This window comes from Chiloscyllium plagiosum, chromosome 7, assembly GCF_004010195.1.
Source record: "Chiloscyllium plagiosum isolate BGI_BamShark_2017 chromosome 7, ASM401019v2, whole genome shotgun sequence".
In the NCBI taxonomy this organism is placed as follows: domain Eukaryota; kingdom Metazoa; phylum Chordata; class Chondrichthyes; order Orectolobiformes; family Hemiscylliidae; genus Chiloscyllium; species Chiloscyllium plagiosum.
The window spans coordinates 50,174,279-50,190,163 of record NC_057716.1 but is presented as its reverse complement, the minus strand read 5'-3'; the positions used below and the strand labels follow the sequence as shown (position 1 = coordinate 50,190,163).

The window sequence follows — 15,885 nt, the reverse complement described above, 5'->3', positions numbered from 1 at the left end:
GTAACATAATAATTTACAACTTACTAATATTTCATGAGCTAGAGTATTTTAATTGTTCAGTTAACTAAGAAATCCCTGGTCTGATTTCTGGGTTTAAGAAACAACATTAGTCCTAAATGGTTTGATCCACTGTTGCATTTCTGGCACAGAATTACGAAGTGTTCACAAATATTCACTGATGCATTAGTGACATTACACATTTAATTAAATCGTTTAATTAAAGGAATTAACAGAAGTATTAGTTTAAACACACTTTTTCAGCACATTTTGAAAAGTACGGCTGATTCAAAAGAAAAAGCTCTCAAAATAAAACAGACAGCAGAAATTTTATCAAATGCATTAGACAAAGTTAAGTATCTCAATCTATTTCATAAGGATGCAATAAAATAAAATCTGGCCACCGAAGGAAACATTGGATCAGATTATGGTCAAACAGCTTTAAGAAGTATCTTAAAGAAGCTTATGAGCTCTTTGAAGCAAGGGCAGTGGGGTCAAGGGAGAAAGATTGAAGACAACTTTTTGAAACAGTGAAAAAAGCCCAAAGTTATATTTGCATGCCAAAATAATCCTGAAATAATCATTTCACAGATCAGAGCCAAACTGGATAGCACTTTGTGGTGGTGAATGGCTAAACTACTTGTCCACCATTTTTATCAAAGTTTGTGCTCACTACAGAGATTCTTATCACCAAGACAAAGCTATTTTTAGAGTCATAAAGTTATAGAGATGCACAGCACAGCACAGCACAGCACCCTTCAGTCCAACTTGACCTTGCTGACCAGTCCCACTTGCCAGCATTTGGCCCATATCCCTCAAAACCTTCCCTATTCACATAGCCATCCAGGTGCCTTTTAAATGTTGTAATTGTATCAGCCTCCACCACTTCTTCTAGCAGTTCATTTCATACACACACCACCCTCTGCGTGTAAACATTGCCCCTTAGGTCCCTTTTAAATCTTTCCACACTCACCTTAAACCTATGCCCACTAGTTTTGGATTTCCCTTACGCTGGGGAAAAGGCCAGACTAGTCACCCTATCCATGGCCATCATAACTTCATAAACTTCTATAATGTCACTATTCAGCCTCCAACACTCCAGGGAAAATAGCCCCAGCATATTTACCTCATCCTAAAGCTTAAACCCTCAAACTCTGACAACATCCTTGTAAATCTTTTCTGAACCCTTTCAAGTTTCACAATATCATTCCTAGAGCACAGAAACAAGAATTTAACGCAGTATTCCAAAAGTGGTCTAACCAATATCCTGTACAGCTCCAACTGAACCTCCCAACTTCTATACTCAATGCACCGACCAATAAAGGCAAGCGTACCAAATGCCTTCTTCACTACCCTGTCTACCTGCAACTCCGCTTTCAAGGAACAATGAACCTGTACTTGAAGGTGTTTTGTTTGGCAACACTCCCCACGACCTTACGACCTGGGTCCTGCCCTGATGTGCCTCATCAAGATGCACATCTCACATTTATCTAAATTAAACTCTATCTGCCACTCCTTGGCCCATTGCCTAAATGATCAAAGTCCCATTGTACTCTGGGATAACCTTCTTTGCTATCTATTACACCACCACTTTTGGTGTCATCTGAAAACTTACTAACCAGACCTCCTACATTCACATCTAAATGATTTATATAAATGACAAAAAGGAGTGGACCCAGCACCAACCCTTGCCTCAGATAACTGTCCAGTGCAGAGATTTTTCATTTCACATTTATTCTATTTTGACTATTGATCTCTATTTTGTTTCATATGACTAGATAAAAATAAAGGATACTTCCTGCTTTAGTCTCAAATCATTTGTCTTTGAAATTGTGGACATTCCAGCAAAGATACTTTGGTAACGACAACCACACAATAATAAATCAAGTAAATACACTTGCTCCTAGAGAGATGCTTTGATGAGGACAGTGTGCACAAAACCCACCAGATTTTAAATCATGGGGTAGAAGGTCAACTGAATGGAGCTACCACTTTGACAATCTGTAACTTCATTCTGGGAACAAATTGGTCATTCTGAATTTCAATTCAGTCAATAGTTACTCACAATTATTACTGAGTCAATACCTGCATTCACAACTGCTTGTGCAGCCGGGTGGCTCAGTGGCTAGCATTATTGTCTTACAGCACTAGGCACCCAGATTTGATTCCACCCTCGGGTGACTATCTGTGTAGAGTTTGCACATTTTCCCCCATGTCTGCATGGGTTTCTGCCAGGTGCTCCGGCTTCCTCTCAGTCCAAAGATGTGCAGGTTAGGTGGATTGGCCATGGAAAATACAGGGTTACAGGGATGGGGTGTGAGTCTAGGTGGGATGCTCTTCGGACAGTGTGGACTTGATGGGTCAAATGGCCTGCTTCTAGCTATAATTGGTACAATAGGCAGGACGGATAGTTACACATTGATGATCATTAATTATCATTGTTGCGTAGAAGTAATGGTAGAAAGCCATTTTGTCAAAGAGTGAGAAGGCAAGAAAATGAGGGGTCATCACCCAATGGCTGTGTACCTTAAAACTGCAAGTTTTAGGAAGTCATTGGTCACAGCTTAGAACATCCATCAACTTTGCTGAGAATTCAGATCAATAAGTAGATTTGAGTATGAGGAGTCTAAATTTGAAAACCAGTCAGGGAGTCATAAAACAAAAGAATAGTTACCTTTAATATTTTAATAGTTACTTTTAATATTTAGATGCTTTAGAAGATAAATTTAATAAATTGAGCATTAGTTGACTAAGTTATATCAGTTTTAGTGTTCCAATCACATACAATTATCATATGATAATGGCATCAGGCATGGAAGGGACAGGCTAGATTAACCTATCAGTCTTTTCCTAACAACCATTTTCTACATGTTTACATAGTTCACGTGAGACTGAGAAACTCTCTCTCATTGTTGCACATACCTACTCAAAAGGTAGAATTTCCAACAGAACATGTAATAGATAAACTTTATTTTGCCTATTTGTATTTGTATTCTGATATGAAGGCTTGCTTAAAGCTATTAAAAGCTAACTTTTGTCCAGGCATTTCACCCACCTCTTCCTCAGCTGTTTCTTCTGGTAAATTGTCAAGACCAAGTTCAATCAAGTATAATACCATACATAGAACATGTTCAGACATATTCTGGTGATCCATCGATATCTACAAAAATAAATCACAATTCTAAAACTAGAATTTACTCAATTATAATCATTAGGCAATTTTACTGTAAGATCCAGAAACACTAACACATCACTGAGTTTGGTGAAGATTTCTCCATTTTTAACAAAAACAAATTCTACGCTAATCATTTTGTTCATTTCATATTCGTCAGGCTCTGAATAAATTAAGAGGAGTGAATTTTCTCAATGAGATACAAATTTAAGAAATTCAAAGGAAAACATGTAAATTAAATGAAATTTAAAGTGGAGATTGCATTTAAATTTGACAGCTATTTGCAACAAAAAGCCAAAACAAAATTTCAATACCATTTTTTAAAAATCTGCTTTGGTGAATGCAAGTATATCTGTAGAAATTAAGACAATTATTTTTCATAAGTGCTGTGAACGTGGTCTGTTTTTATCCGCAATATCTGAACTGCAAAGATTAGATTTATCATTATTATTATCACTTAATAATGTTGATCAGGAATAGGAATATTCTTTACGACTATTGATTGGAATGGTCACGAATTCTAGTGTTAACAAAGACATAGTTGATATGCAGTTAATATTCCATAATCATTATCTCCTCAGGAAGGTCAATGGCACAAACCTAATTAGAATGCAACACAAGATATTTGCGTCCCTATACTTTACCTTGTAAAGAAGAGTAAATAGCACAATGTGCAAAGTTTTACAGTGCAATATGCGCATTAACCCTTTGTAACTGGGATTTAAAGGTGCTCTCTCCCGATATGGTGGCCATGGGGTACTAGTGAATTTTCCAGTCTGTTTTAGGCTGTCAAAATGAATAGAAATGTAACCAATTAATATTAGAAAATGAAGAATGTACAAACCATTAGAAATTATACCTAAGCAATGAAAGTAAAAATACAAATCTATTGCCAATACGAAACAGTAATACCCAATTAATATACTATCATATGGCCATTATCAACATGTAGGACAAAAAATATAAAACTGTTTTTTTGCCTTGCCTTGAACTCTTTTTTTGCCCTGAGACAGTAACTTTCAATTTACAACTAAATTGTTCCAGTTTGAAAACCATGTAATATTAAGTCACAGTGGTAGGCTGTACATCAAAAATCTCAACAGCTGGATTCAGTACCACATTACAAGAAATGAATGAGTGACACTTGCTGGAAGAAAATTCTCATTCTTATTCTTCAGAGGCCATCTGATTCTTTCATAGTTCTTTGTTAAAATCAAATTCATCTTTATAATTAGTTATTGGGCTTTAATGTAAAATAAACCTAAATTGGCAAAGAATCACTAGAAATTATCAGTGCAAGCCTTCCGTTTGTTTTTAAATAAACATACAAACAGGACTAAAAGTTCAGTCCAAACTGTAATCTAACAAGAAGCAAACCTTAGGAGGAAAAATAATTCTCAATGGAATTTCTTCTAAGTTCATAATTTCTTCACTTATACACAAATGTGTAATATGTTCAATGTGTGACGGTCAAATCCAGAATTCAGTTGTCCACTGAGAATCTGTTCTTTGAAGGGATCGAGGCTTGCCGAAGTTGAAATCGGTTTTCTGTACCAAGAGACAGGTGACCAAACCTTTATTATTTGGCCGACGGGTAAAAAACTGAACTCTGGAGAGGAACTTCAATTTCCAATACCAAGAGTTGCTCAGTAACGCCATGAACATGTGATATACATGCCAAACTGGGTCTGCAGCAGGTGGTGAGGGAACCAATGAAGAGGGAAATGTATTTGATCTAATTCTCATTAATTCAATACATGTGTTTGTGCATGATATGAGTGACGATCTCATGGTTAAGAGTGATGTTCACAAAGCCCTTGGGGAGATGAAGTTCACCTTAATGGGACTGACTTTGAACTGATCTAGCAATTCTAACTTGGATATTCATGAGGCACTGTGGACAATTAGAAACAGCACAACTGTATTCAGTCACAATATGTACCATATGGATCGCCAGCATCTGTGCTCCTCACTTTCTCCAAGGCATATGGTGTGTTAGCTTTCATTAGCAGGAGGATTGAGTTTAAGAGCCGCAAGGTTATGCTGAAGCTCTATCGAGCCCTGATTGGCCACACCTGAAATATTGTGTTCCATTCTGGTTGCCTTATTTTAAGAAGGATGTGGAAGCTTAGAGAGGGTGCAGAGGACATTTACCAGGACGCGACCTGGACTAGAGGGCATGTCTTATGAAGTAAGTTTGAGGGAGCCAGGGCTTTTTTCATTGAAGGAAAGAAGGATGAGAGATAACTTGTTAAGAGGTGTAAAAGATGATGAGAGGCATAGATAGAGTGGATACCCAGAGATATTTTTCCCAGGGTGAAAATGGTTGTCACAAGAGGGCATAATTTTAAGGTAATTGGAGAAAGATTTAGGGAAGATATCAGAGGTAGGTTCTTTACACAGAGAGTGGTGGGTGTGTGGAATGCACTTCCAGCAGATACATTAGGGACATTTAAGCTACTTTTGGATTGGCACATGGAAGATAGTGCAATGAAGGGTATGCAGGTTAGTTTGATCGTAGAGTAGGATAAAAGGTCGGCACAACATTGACGGCCAAAGGGCCTGTACTGTTATATGTGCTAGGTCTCTGACTCTACCGTTAACATAAAGCCAGATGATTCACACTAGTTTAATCAAGAGTGTAGGAGGGCATGCCAGGCATATCTCAAAGTTACCCAGAAATGTCTGCAAACTTACTAGCTCAGCAAGCAAGTCAACTACCTCATCCACAATTTGAACTACAAATCTTGAATACTCTGAACACCTATGTGTGCAACATGCTCAGACATGCCCCATCTGACAGAGCGCTACCTGCAAACAGCTCCACTTCCTGCATGTATACTTGAGAAAACAGGTCCTACCACACTTAACAAATTTCATCCCACCTTTCAACACCCCATAAGTGCAGAAAGTTGCAGAATAAAACACCCGCAGAATGCTATGGTCAATGGTTAACGATGCCCACAATGTCATCTAGAATGGTGCCGAAACTTCTGCTAACAAACTTACCAGCTCAGCGAGCAAGTCAACAACCTCATATCTTGAAGTAACACGTCACCCTGGTGATGCAATGTCACGCATGACTTGCATGCCAAACAGTGGAAGCAGCATGCAATAGATATGTTTAGGTGATCCACAACGAAATAATCAGATCTAACCTCTGCAGTTTTGCCATGTGCAGTTATGAATGGTGGTGGTTAATTAAACAACTAACAGGGGGCAAGAGTTTTCCTTCAAACACACTTTCCAAACTCGTGACCTCTATCACCGAGAAAAAGGAGAGCAGCATGGGCTGCATGGGAACCTCACCACAAATTTACCTAAAAATCATAAATATCCCCATACCCAAGGATCAGGGAGACCCACATAAAAGTATGAAAGGCAAGGTTAATGTATTGGCATCCAGAACTGGTTCTTCAGCCAGAACTGCCAAGTGGACAATCTCTTTGGGACTCTTCCTGACATCACAGGTGCCAGTCTTCAAACAATTTGATTCAGTCTACGTGATATAGCGAAAGACGATGAATTCTGCAAAGGCTATGGACCCTGACAACATTCTAACAACTGTACTGGAGGTAAGCTCCAGAACCCTTGCCAAGCTTTTCCAATATAGCTACAACACTGACATCCCCACAACAACATAGCTAATTGACCAAATATGCCCAGCGTACAAAAAAAAAAGAAAAAATTCAACCTGGTCAAATTATCATCCTATTTCAATTATCATCAAAGTGACAGAAGATGTCGACAACAGTGCTATCAAGTGGACACTTGCAAAGAAATAATCTACTCACTCATGCTTAATTTGGTTGCCACTACAATCACTCAGTTCCTGACGTCATTACAGCTTAGACCAAATAGCTGAACTCCAGGAGTGAGGTGGGAGTTTGCCCTTAAGTCTAACAGCAACAAGCACTAGTAAGATTGGAGTCAATGGAAATTAGGGAAAATCCTCCTGCTGACTGAAGCTGTACCAGGCACAAAGAAAATGTTTTTGGTTGTTGGGGATCTGCCATCTCAATTCCCTGGACATCTCTGCCAAAGTTCTTCAGGGTATATCTTTTCTAATCAATCTATTAAAAATGTTATTACACACCTTTGGAGCCGGTGTGCTCCAAATTGGGCCTCCTAGCCCTGTGGGAGAGACACTACCACTGCACAAGCATCCCTAATGAATTCTTCAGTGTAGACATTATCAATCAACCTGTTCAGAAGGGGTGTCATCACACACCTCTGAAGCAAGTGGCACTTTAACTAGGTCTCTTGGTCTAGAGACAGAGATACTACCAATGCACTACAAGAGCCCTTCAGTTTCTCAGGTTACTGTTTTTGGCTCAACAATCTTCAGCTGCTTCATCAATTACCTTCTCATCATCACATGATCATAAATAGGGATGTTCACAGATGATTATAACATATTTACAACATCTTTTGCAACGCCTCAGATACTGAAGCTGCCCGTCTCCACATGCAGCAAAATCCACTGAGTTGATAATTGGCAAGTTACATTCACAACACAATGTCAGGTAATGACCATCTCCAATAAGAGAGAATCTAATCATCATCCCTTGATATTCCCATCACTGAATCACTATCACTATTCTGGGAGTTACGTTTGGCCAGAAACTGAACTGGACTGACCATATAAATACTGTGGTTCCAAGAACAGGTCAGAAGTTAGGAATTCTGTAGTGGGTAATGAACTTTCCATCTCCCCAAAGCCTGTCAACCATTCCCAAGGCATAGGCCAGGATTGCCATAGAATACTCTCCACTTGTCTGGATAAATACTGGGCCAGCAACACTCAAGATGCTTGACATAACTAAAAAAAAAGTCTGTTTAACAAGCACCCCAACCACCAATTTGAATATTCACCTGCGTGACCACCGATACAGAGTAGCAGTACTGTAGCAATTTTCCTGGGCTTCTTTGATAACATCTTCTAAACCCTCAACTTCTATCATCCACAGGGATAAAAGCAGCAGATGCATGGGAACACCACAACCTGCAAGCTTCCATCCAAGTCACACACCAACCTGAACCGCTTCATTGTTTCTTCTGTTGTTGGGTTCTGGAACTCCTTTCCTAACACCTCAAGACTGCACCTGTCCAAGAGGGCTGCTCACCGCCACCCTGTCCAGGGCAATTAGTGGTGAACAGTAAATACTGGCCTTGTCAGTGACAATCCACATTCACTTAACCTTGCCAGTGATAATTTTGTTCTCAAAGTGCACAACACTAAAACAGCACAACTTCTCCCATCTCTTTATAGGTGTCAACTGACTGACCTACTGTGTGCTTCTAGCATTTCCTGATTTTGTTACAGCTTTACAAAATGCTAAGGCATTTAAAGTGCCAATGAGAAGCATATTGAAAACGGAGAAATTCTGACCAGCATTTTAATATTTAATGTTAAAATGCTGATTTAATAGTGACTCTGCAACTTAACTGTTCAGCCATTTTCCGGAAGAATGCTTATCTACCAGCTGCTTAAACACAGACACTGATGCACAGTTATACAATACAACTTCAAGGGAACTGCACCCTGCTCAAAACATTAGTCGATGATTAAATTGTGGGCAATGTGTACTATGTTTGTAAATAAAAGGGTAAAAGTCAAGAGTAAAGGGAAAAGTAGCTGATCAAAAGACCATTAAAAGGACCTCTGCTGGTTAACAGGGATAAATGGGAAATTGGGCTCTCCTATAGTCTCTGGGATATGAACACAATCTGTCAAATATTTCTCAACACAAGCAATTACAATAGCACAGAATATAATGCAGTTTCGTTGCAAAAAAAATCTGATCCTTAGATCTGCATTATCACTGCAAACATACTGACGAGTTTTTTTTCCTGTAATTACAGAATTTGTTCTTCTAAATTTGAATTATACCTAAAAAGACAACTGAGTTACACAGATAACATGAACAGCTTATAGATCCAACACCAATGCTCATGATGGGAGACGTTTGACAGAATGAATTAAAAACAATACTGTACGTATGCCATTATGAAGTAAACAGCTCTTTAATCTGTTAAAATACATTACATGTGTCATACAATAACATTTATTCAGTATTCACAGAATACATTTCATAAAGTATGTTCAGTTCTAGACATCTTATTTAAGGATGGATGTTAAAGCCTTGGAGATGGTTTAAGGGAGACTTACTAGAATAATACAAGGAATGAGGGATTTTAGATACAAGCAAAGATTAGAGAGGTTTATTCTCTTTGGAGCACAGAAGATTAAGAGGTGACTTTATTGGAGTATTCAAAATTATGAACAATTTCGATAGGATAACAAAGGGTTAGTCAGTAACTGGGGATCACAATTTCAAGATTGTCAACTAGAGAGCTAGGAATGAGATGAAGAGAAACTTCTTTACTCAAAGTTGTTGGAATTTGGAATGCAGTGGCCGGGAGAGTGATGCCAAAGGAGGTTTCAAAAGAGTTCTCAATGTATATTTGAAAGTGATGAATTTAGAAGGCTATGGAGATAGGACTGGAGAATGGAGTAGCTGGTACAGACACAATAGGTCGAATGGCCTACTTCTGTACTATAAAATTCTATGCTCTTATTCTAAATACAGCTTTGTTACAAAACTGCAAATATAGACACATTAAAATATTAACCTTCTCCACCAGAAACAGAAGAGTGTAAAAATGCACGTTAGTTAAATTTGGTGATTCGATTTACTGAAGTTTAATAAAGTTTTCCATGCAGATTTAAAATATACTTACAATCCCATGTATCTATCCATTGCTGACTGCACATCTCTGCGATATACTGTTCTTAAAATCACCATAATAGGGTCAAATTCTTGATTCCAGACATCAGCTAACAAAAGGATAAAAATAAATCATTGATGAGTTGTTAATTTGGCATCATATATTCTGTTCTGTAATCATGTTTTAAATACATTAAATTTCAAATCCAGTTCTTCGAAGATAAATGCACTGTGCCTATTATGTGCCACCCCAACATGGTACAAACCAGGGCAACTGTAACAAGGGCAGGTGCCTCACTTTCATTGTCCTTGAGAGCACAGGAAAATCTAATTGTACTAAGGTTCCAATCAGGTAAGTGATGGTTATCTATATCTCTGAACCTCTGTTGATTATACTCTGTGACAATGCAGGGTAAGGCAACATGAGGAAGCTTCACTGCAGTATTCTACAGAGAAGTTATTATTTCTGCAATACATTTCTTCAATAAACATAGAACGAACCAAAGAATAACAACTAAAAGGTGCATTAAATTTACCTCTGTTGAATTGACTGCTCCCTTCAAACAATCTTCCATCAAATAAACAGCACAATAGAGCCAAGGAGGGAAATAAAGTACAGAAATCGCTTGAACAAGTGATTTCTTTAAATTGACCTTCCCATTAAGCAGATGCATACTACTGTCAAGTTTAATAAATACAGAAGAACCAATGAAAAACAGAAAGCATTGGGATACTAGTCACTTGTATTTTCTATGCAATGATAATTATATTGGTCTGAAAAATAATCACACATTAGCAAAAATCTACTTTTAAAACAGCTTACAAACTACAAAATGTTACTTCATACACAGAGCAAAGTTTACCAAAAACATATTACTTCTCAAAACATTTTATCCTGAAAATGTAAACAGCTAATTGAAATAAAAGTGGATTCACATTTAACAAAAATCATTTGCACAACTAAAGCATCAAAATGCTTTGAATGAATCCTAAGTTGTCGTCGCCATCGTGGCTATCCCTTGAGGTCGAGGATGATAGCTTTCGTTCCGTTGACCTATTTATGGGTTCTCAGGTGGCTTATGAGTCCAATCTTGGCTTTGAATGCTAAGTAAAACATACTCAAAGAAATGAATGCCTCTTTCCAAACAGAAAAATATATCCTGGAGTTTGCTCTGGCAATGCCAGTTTGCTATGTCAATCAAGACAGAACACTTGCAAACTATTTATCCATTTGCAAAGGTGACAACTGCATTTGTAGAGGCAGTTCTTATACTATGCAATTGCTTTCCCACACTTACTAAATCAATAACTATCCCCTTTCTGAAAATAAGAATATAAATTCACAGTCTTTTCTGCTCAAAGTGCCATACATCACATACAAATCTCAATACTGAATGCTTCTTAGTTATCTATTTCATGCCCATACTGCCTACAGAATTTAGGAATTGTTAATTTTCTAATACAAAAACAAAATACTTTAGTTCCTTCAAATCTAAAATAAACACAGGAAGTGATGCAAACAAAGCACATGTGAAACAGCATCTGTGAAGTTAACAATGAAGTTAACATTTCCAGTCATCTGCAGAAATTTCTTTCTCACTCCACTGATGATATCTGCTGAATATCTGCCCCATTTTCTGTTTCTATTTTTTTGTCTCCTTAACACAGACAGTAATTAAGAACACCTTTAAACGACAGCAGACACTAAACTTACAAACTGGTCTCCATTGAAATTTTCTGAACTGCAAGCTCATACTGCCATCTTGTGCCTAAAATGATGAAATAATGCTACAGAACTAACTTTCTTTACCCAGGCAGTCAATTAAGTTCGATTCCTAAAACTAAATTGATTTTTTTTGTAATTTAAGTGCATTTTTCTTAATTCTGGCAGCATTACAAAATGGTGTTACATTTTTGTTCCCAGAAGTATAGCTGATATTGTGAAACAGCTAAATAAATTAATGTAACATTTAAAAAATATATATGAAAAAGCATAGATTTTAAAAGAAAGTTTGAATAGACTTAGCAAGGCAAAATCATGCTAATCTAAGCTGACAATTTCAACAAAAAATGTAAATGTATTTTGCATACCATTTTTGAGCACTTAAAGAAAGCTTCTAAATATTGATTACCCTATAATTTGTTTGGTAGGGAGCTACAGGGTAGAGAGTAAAGCACATGATAGGTTTAAAAATGTGAAGGTAGCAACCAATGATAATTTAAAATAATTCAGACAACAGGTCAAGAATTAACATTTCTGATGTTTTTCTGAACTCTATCATACAAGTTGCCCTCTTATTTAAACATATTTATATACAACCTACACTGTTGCTCACTATCCTTCCTATTTGGTAACTTCCTATTAGCCAAGTGCACTAATTGGCTAGATGTTTTGAATGTCATGTTATTTGTCATTTAGTTTTTTTACACAACTGATGACACTAAAAATTAAGTTTTTACATTTAAATTATTTTACTCTTCAGCTAGATATTCTTGAAGATTCAGCTTTAGGAGCAGAATCAAGGATTTAGTAGACTTCAAGCTGCAGAAGCAGAAGCTTGCTTCAAAGCAAAACCATACAGCTCCTCTGATTGGCAGCTAAAATATATTGCTATATTGCTGGAGAAGATGGGTGGTATTATTTATTCTAAACAAATATTCCTGTTACAATACAATGAGATACATGTAAACCAGATTTTATATGTACATATAATATACACACACACACACAGAAGCTGCTAAAAATGTACCTCTAGGGTTGATCCTCTATGGACATCAAGATATAATTTGAGGGGGGTTGGAACTAGATTTGTCTGTTAAATTTAGATTGAAACATTTGCACATTTAACTCATCAAATAGCCTTAAAAATGCTACAGATTTACAAGTTATCAAAAATACCCTACAGGCACAGAAACCTGATTAAATACTAATTAAACCTATACTACCAATACTAAGTCTAAGGAGATTATATACAGAGTGGTGAATAAAAGCTTCAGTCAGAAAGATAGGTTTAAAGAGGGACATATAGGAAGAGTGATTAAAGTGATTGAGAGAGAGAATTCCAGGCACTAGTGATGAATCAGTTGCAGGCATGGTTACCAGTGATGAGTTAAGAAATGCCCACCCTTTTCCACAATCAAGGACTGCTCGTTACTGTGGTCGACAGGACACCGAGCAGTGTCCAGTCTATCTCCTGTACTTCTGTCCTCACCTCTTCTCTTCCCTCCAACAATAACAATAGGTTCCCCCACTTAGCAGCCACAGCCTCCACATTGAAAGGATTGTAGACTACCATTTTCATCACCTCCAGCGGGATGCCGCAACTAGACACATACTCCCCTCCCATCCTTTGTCAGTATTCCAAGCCACTCTGGTCCATTTGTTGCCCATGTCTAACACCTGCTCCCAGCGCCATTAGTCCTTCCCATGCAATTGCAGAAGGTATAGCACCTGCTTGTTTACCTCCTCTCTCCACACCACATTATCCTAGGCTCCAGTCTTATCTTCCAACTACTCTACATGGGGAGATGAAACACAGACAGGGTGACTGCTTTGCCGAACACCTACTTTCTGTCTGTAAAAATTACCCACAACTTCCAGTCGCCTGCCACTTTCAACATACCATGTTCCCTTGGCCAACATTTCTGTCGCAGGCCTGCTGCAGTCTTACAGTGTGCATCACAGCAAGCTTGAAGGACAGAATCTGATTTTCCACTTGGAGAACCTGCAGATTCTGGGACTCAACATTTTGAGTTCAATAACTTTATATCCTAATTCCATTCTTGTTTTTTACCTATCTCCACACAAAGTCCTGCAATGACGTGGGTTGCTTTTAGCAAAGACAATTGACTTTCACCCATTCTCAGGCCTATTATAACATCACATGGTTTGCTTTCAGCCCAAACTACCCATTCTTAGCTAGCCTCTACTCTCATTCTCACTTATTCAGTTTCTCTTCTGTCCTGGTCTGCCATACATAATACTCTCGTTGACCAGTCCCTTTCATATCATTGTCTCTCTCTCTCTCTCTCTGGGCTTCATCTCCAAACATTCCCTCACCCTCCACTTCCCTCCAGCCCTAATTCCACCTTCATCATAAATGCCCTTTTCCAAGTTGCTATCAGTTCTGATGAACATCACTAGGCTCAAAACGTTAACTTTGCTTTCTTCTGACAGATGCTGCCAGACCTGCTGAGTTTCACCAGCAATTTCTGTTTTGGTTGGATGTTGAATTCGTTAATCAATGGAGGACTGGTGCTGGCCAGTCAATCACAGAGATGGTTAAAAAAATAAGATAAACAGTGAACTGACTCGGACTAGGTTTTGGGCAGAAGGCAGTTTTGTTTTGAAAGGTTCCAGACTGATCTGTTTTCCGGTTGTTTCTCTTTCTGGTTATTCTGAGAAAAGAATCGCAGCATGTAATAAATAAGATTAAAATCTTCAGAGGTCTGCCGAAGCTGTTTGCATTGCTTGGTGATTTCTGAATTCAAGCAAGATATAAAGACCTATGTGCCTATAATATAACCTATTGTCCAAGGATTTCATAAAGGCCTGGTATGAATTATTGAAGCAGTTATCTTTTATTCTCTGAACTGGATCTGTCAGTCTGTAATTGGGGGTTTATGATCAAAGAAGATTGAGCTTAGATCATACCTATTAAATAGATTGCTTTTCAGTTTCTGTATTTTGCTTTTACATGCTTATTAATTTGTTTACTTTTATTTAAATTATAAACTTGGTGTCCAAGATCTGTTATTTATAAAGTCTGGGTAGGAACAATTCAGCAATTTTGAGGGTCACTGAATATAGTAATTTGACTGTATTGCAAATCTTGTGATAGTGAGTTGATTTAGTTTGGCTTGCTATCTCTATGTTTTAACAACTGTCTTACTATTCTCCTCTCACCCCAAGTTTTCATCCCCTTCATTTAATTCCACAGGTGTTTGCTTTCTCTCTCATTTCTTTCCTCGAAAGCCCACTATGGATTTGTGGCCCAGAGACCTGGACTAATTCCACTATGGTAAATTATGAATTTAATTCAGTCTAAAACTCCTTTTTTTTAAAAAAGAGCCATTTCTAAAACATTGTTAAATGACTAAGTTACCAGGTTCAGGTTGTTGCAAAAATACAGCCCATAAAACCTTCTCAATAGTCTGGAGAAAAAAGTGGATAATAAATACCAGTTATACCCAACTTCAGAGAAAAGTAATTTTAAAATCTGCTGTGTTGATCACATTTAGAAGGGAAAAAAATCTCTTCACATCTACCTTACCAAATCCTCTAAGTACCTTGTATTCTTCAATAAGGTCACACTTTATTCTTATAAACTCCATGAAGGACTAATTTACTCAACCTCTTTTCATACAAAAATCCCTTCATACCTGGGATCAACCCAGTGAACATTCTCCATACTGCCACGATGTCAGTACATCTTTCCTGAGATAAAGCGACAGGGAGTATGGAGTTAAATGGAAAGATAAGCGGCAGGATAGCATATGTGCAGGCAGATTTAAACTTGAGACAGACTGGGAATGCAGCAAAAAGGAAGGATAACTTAGGACATCTTATTACTTCCAATATCTCTAATGATAAGAAAGTTAGCATTAAGGCACTTTACCTGAATGCTCGTAGCATTCGTAACAAAGCAGACGAACTAATGGCACAGATCATCGTGAATGATTATGATGTGGTAGGCATCACAGAGAGATGGTTGCAGGGGGTTCAGGACTGGCAGTTAAGCATCCAAGGATTTACAACTTATCAAAAAGATAGGGAGGTGGGCAGAGGGGGCGGGATGGCCTTGTTAGTTAAGAACAAAATTAAATCTATGGCACTGAATGACATAGGGTTGGATGATTCTGACCCTATGTGGGTGGAATTGAGGAACCACAAAGGCAAAAAAAAACATAATGGGAGTTATGTACAGACCTCCTAACAGTGGTCAGGACCAGGGGCGCAACATGTACCGGGAAATAGAAAAGGCA

At 37.8% G+C, this 15,885-nt stretch overlaps 1 protein-coding gene across 10 annotated transcripts in view; it reads right to left on the bottom strand.

Annotated features, from left to right (window-relative positions):
• Positions 1-15,885, bottom strand: part of ubr3 (ubiquitin protein ligase E3 component n-recognin 3) — a 351,638-nt gene that overhangs the window by 194,974 nt on the left and 140,779 nt on the right. For all 10 annotated transcript variants that reach the window (XM_043693670.1, XM_043693671.1, XM_043693672.1 and 7 more), the window contains 3 exons: positions 9,914-10,010; positions 3,814-3,955; positions 3,053-3,157 (listed from right to left, as the gene is read on the bottom strand). In XM_043693670.1, coding sequence (XP_043549605.1) covers positions 3,053-3,157; positions 3,814-3,955; positions 9,914-10,010 — 344 coding nt within the window. The remainder of the gene's footprint in view (positions 1-3,052; positions 3,158-3,813; positions 3,956-9,913; positions 10,011-15,885) is intronic.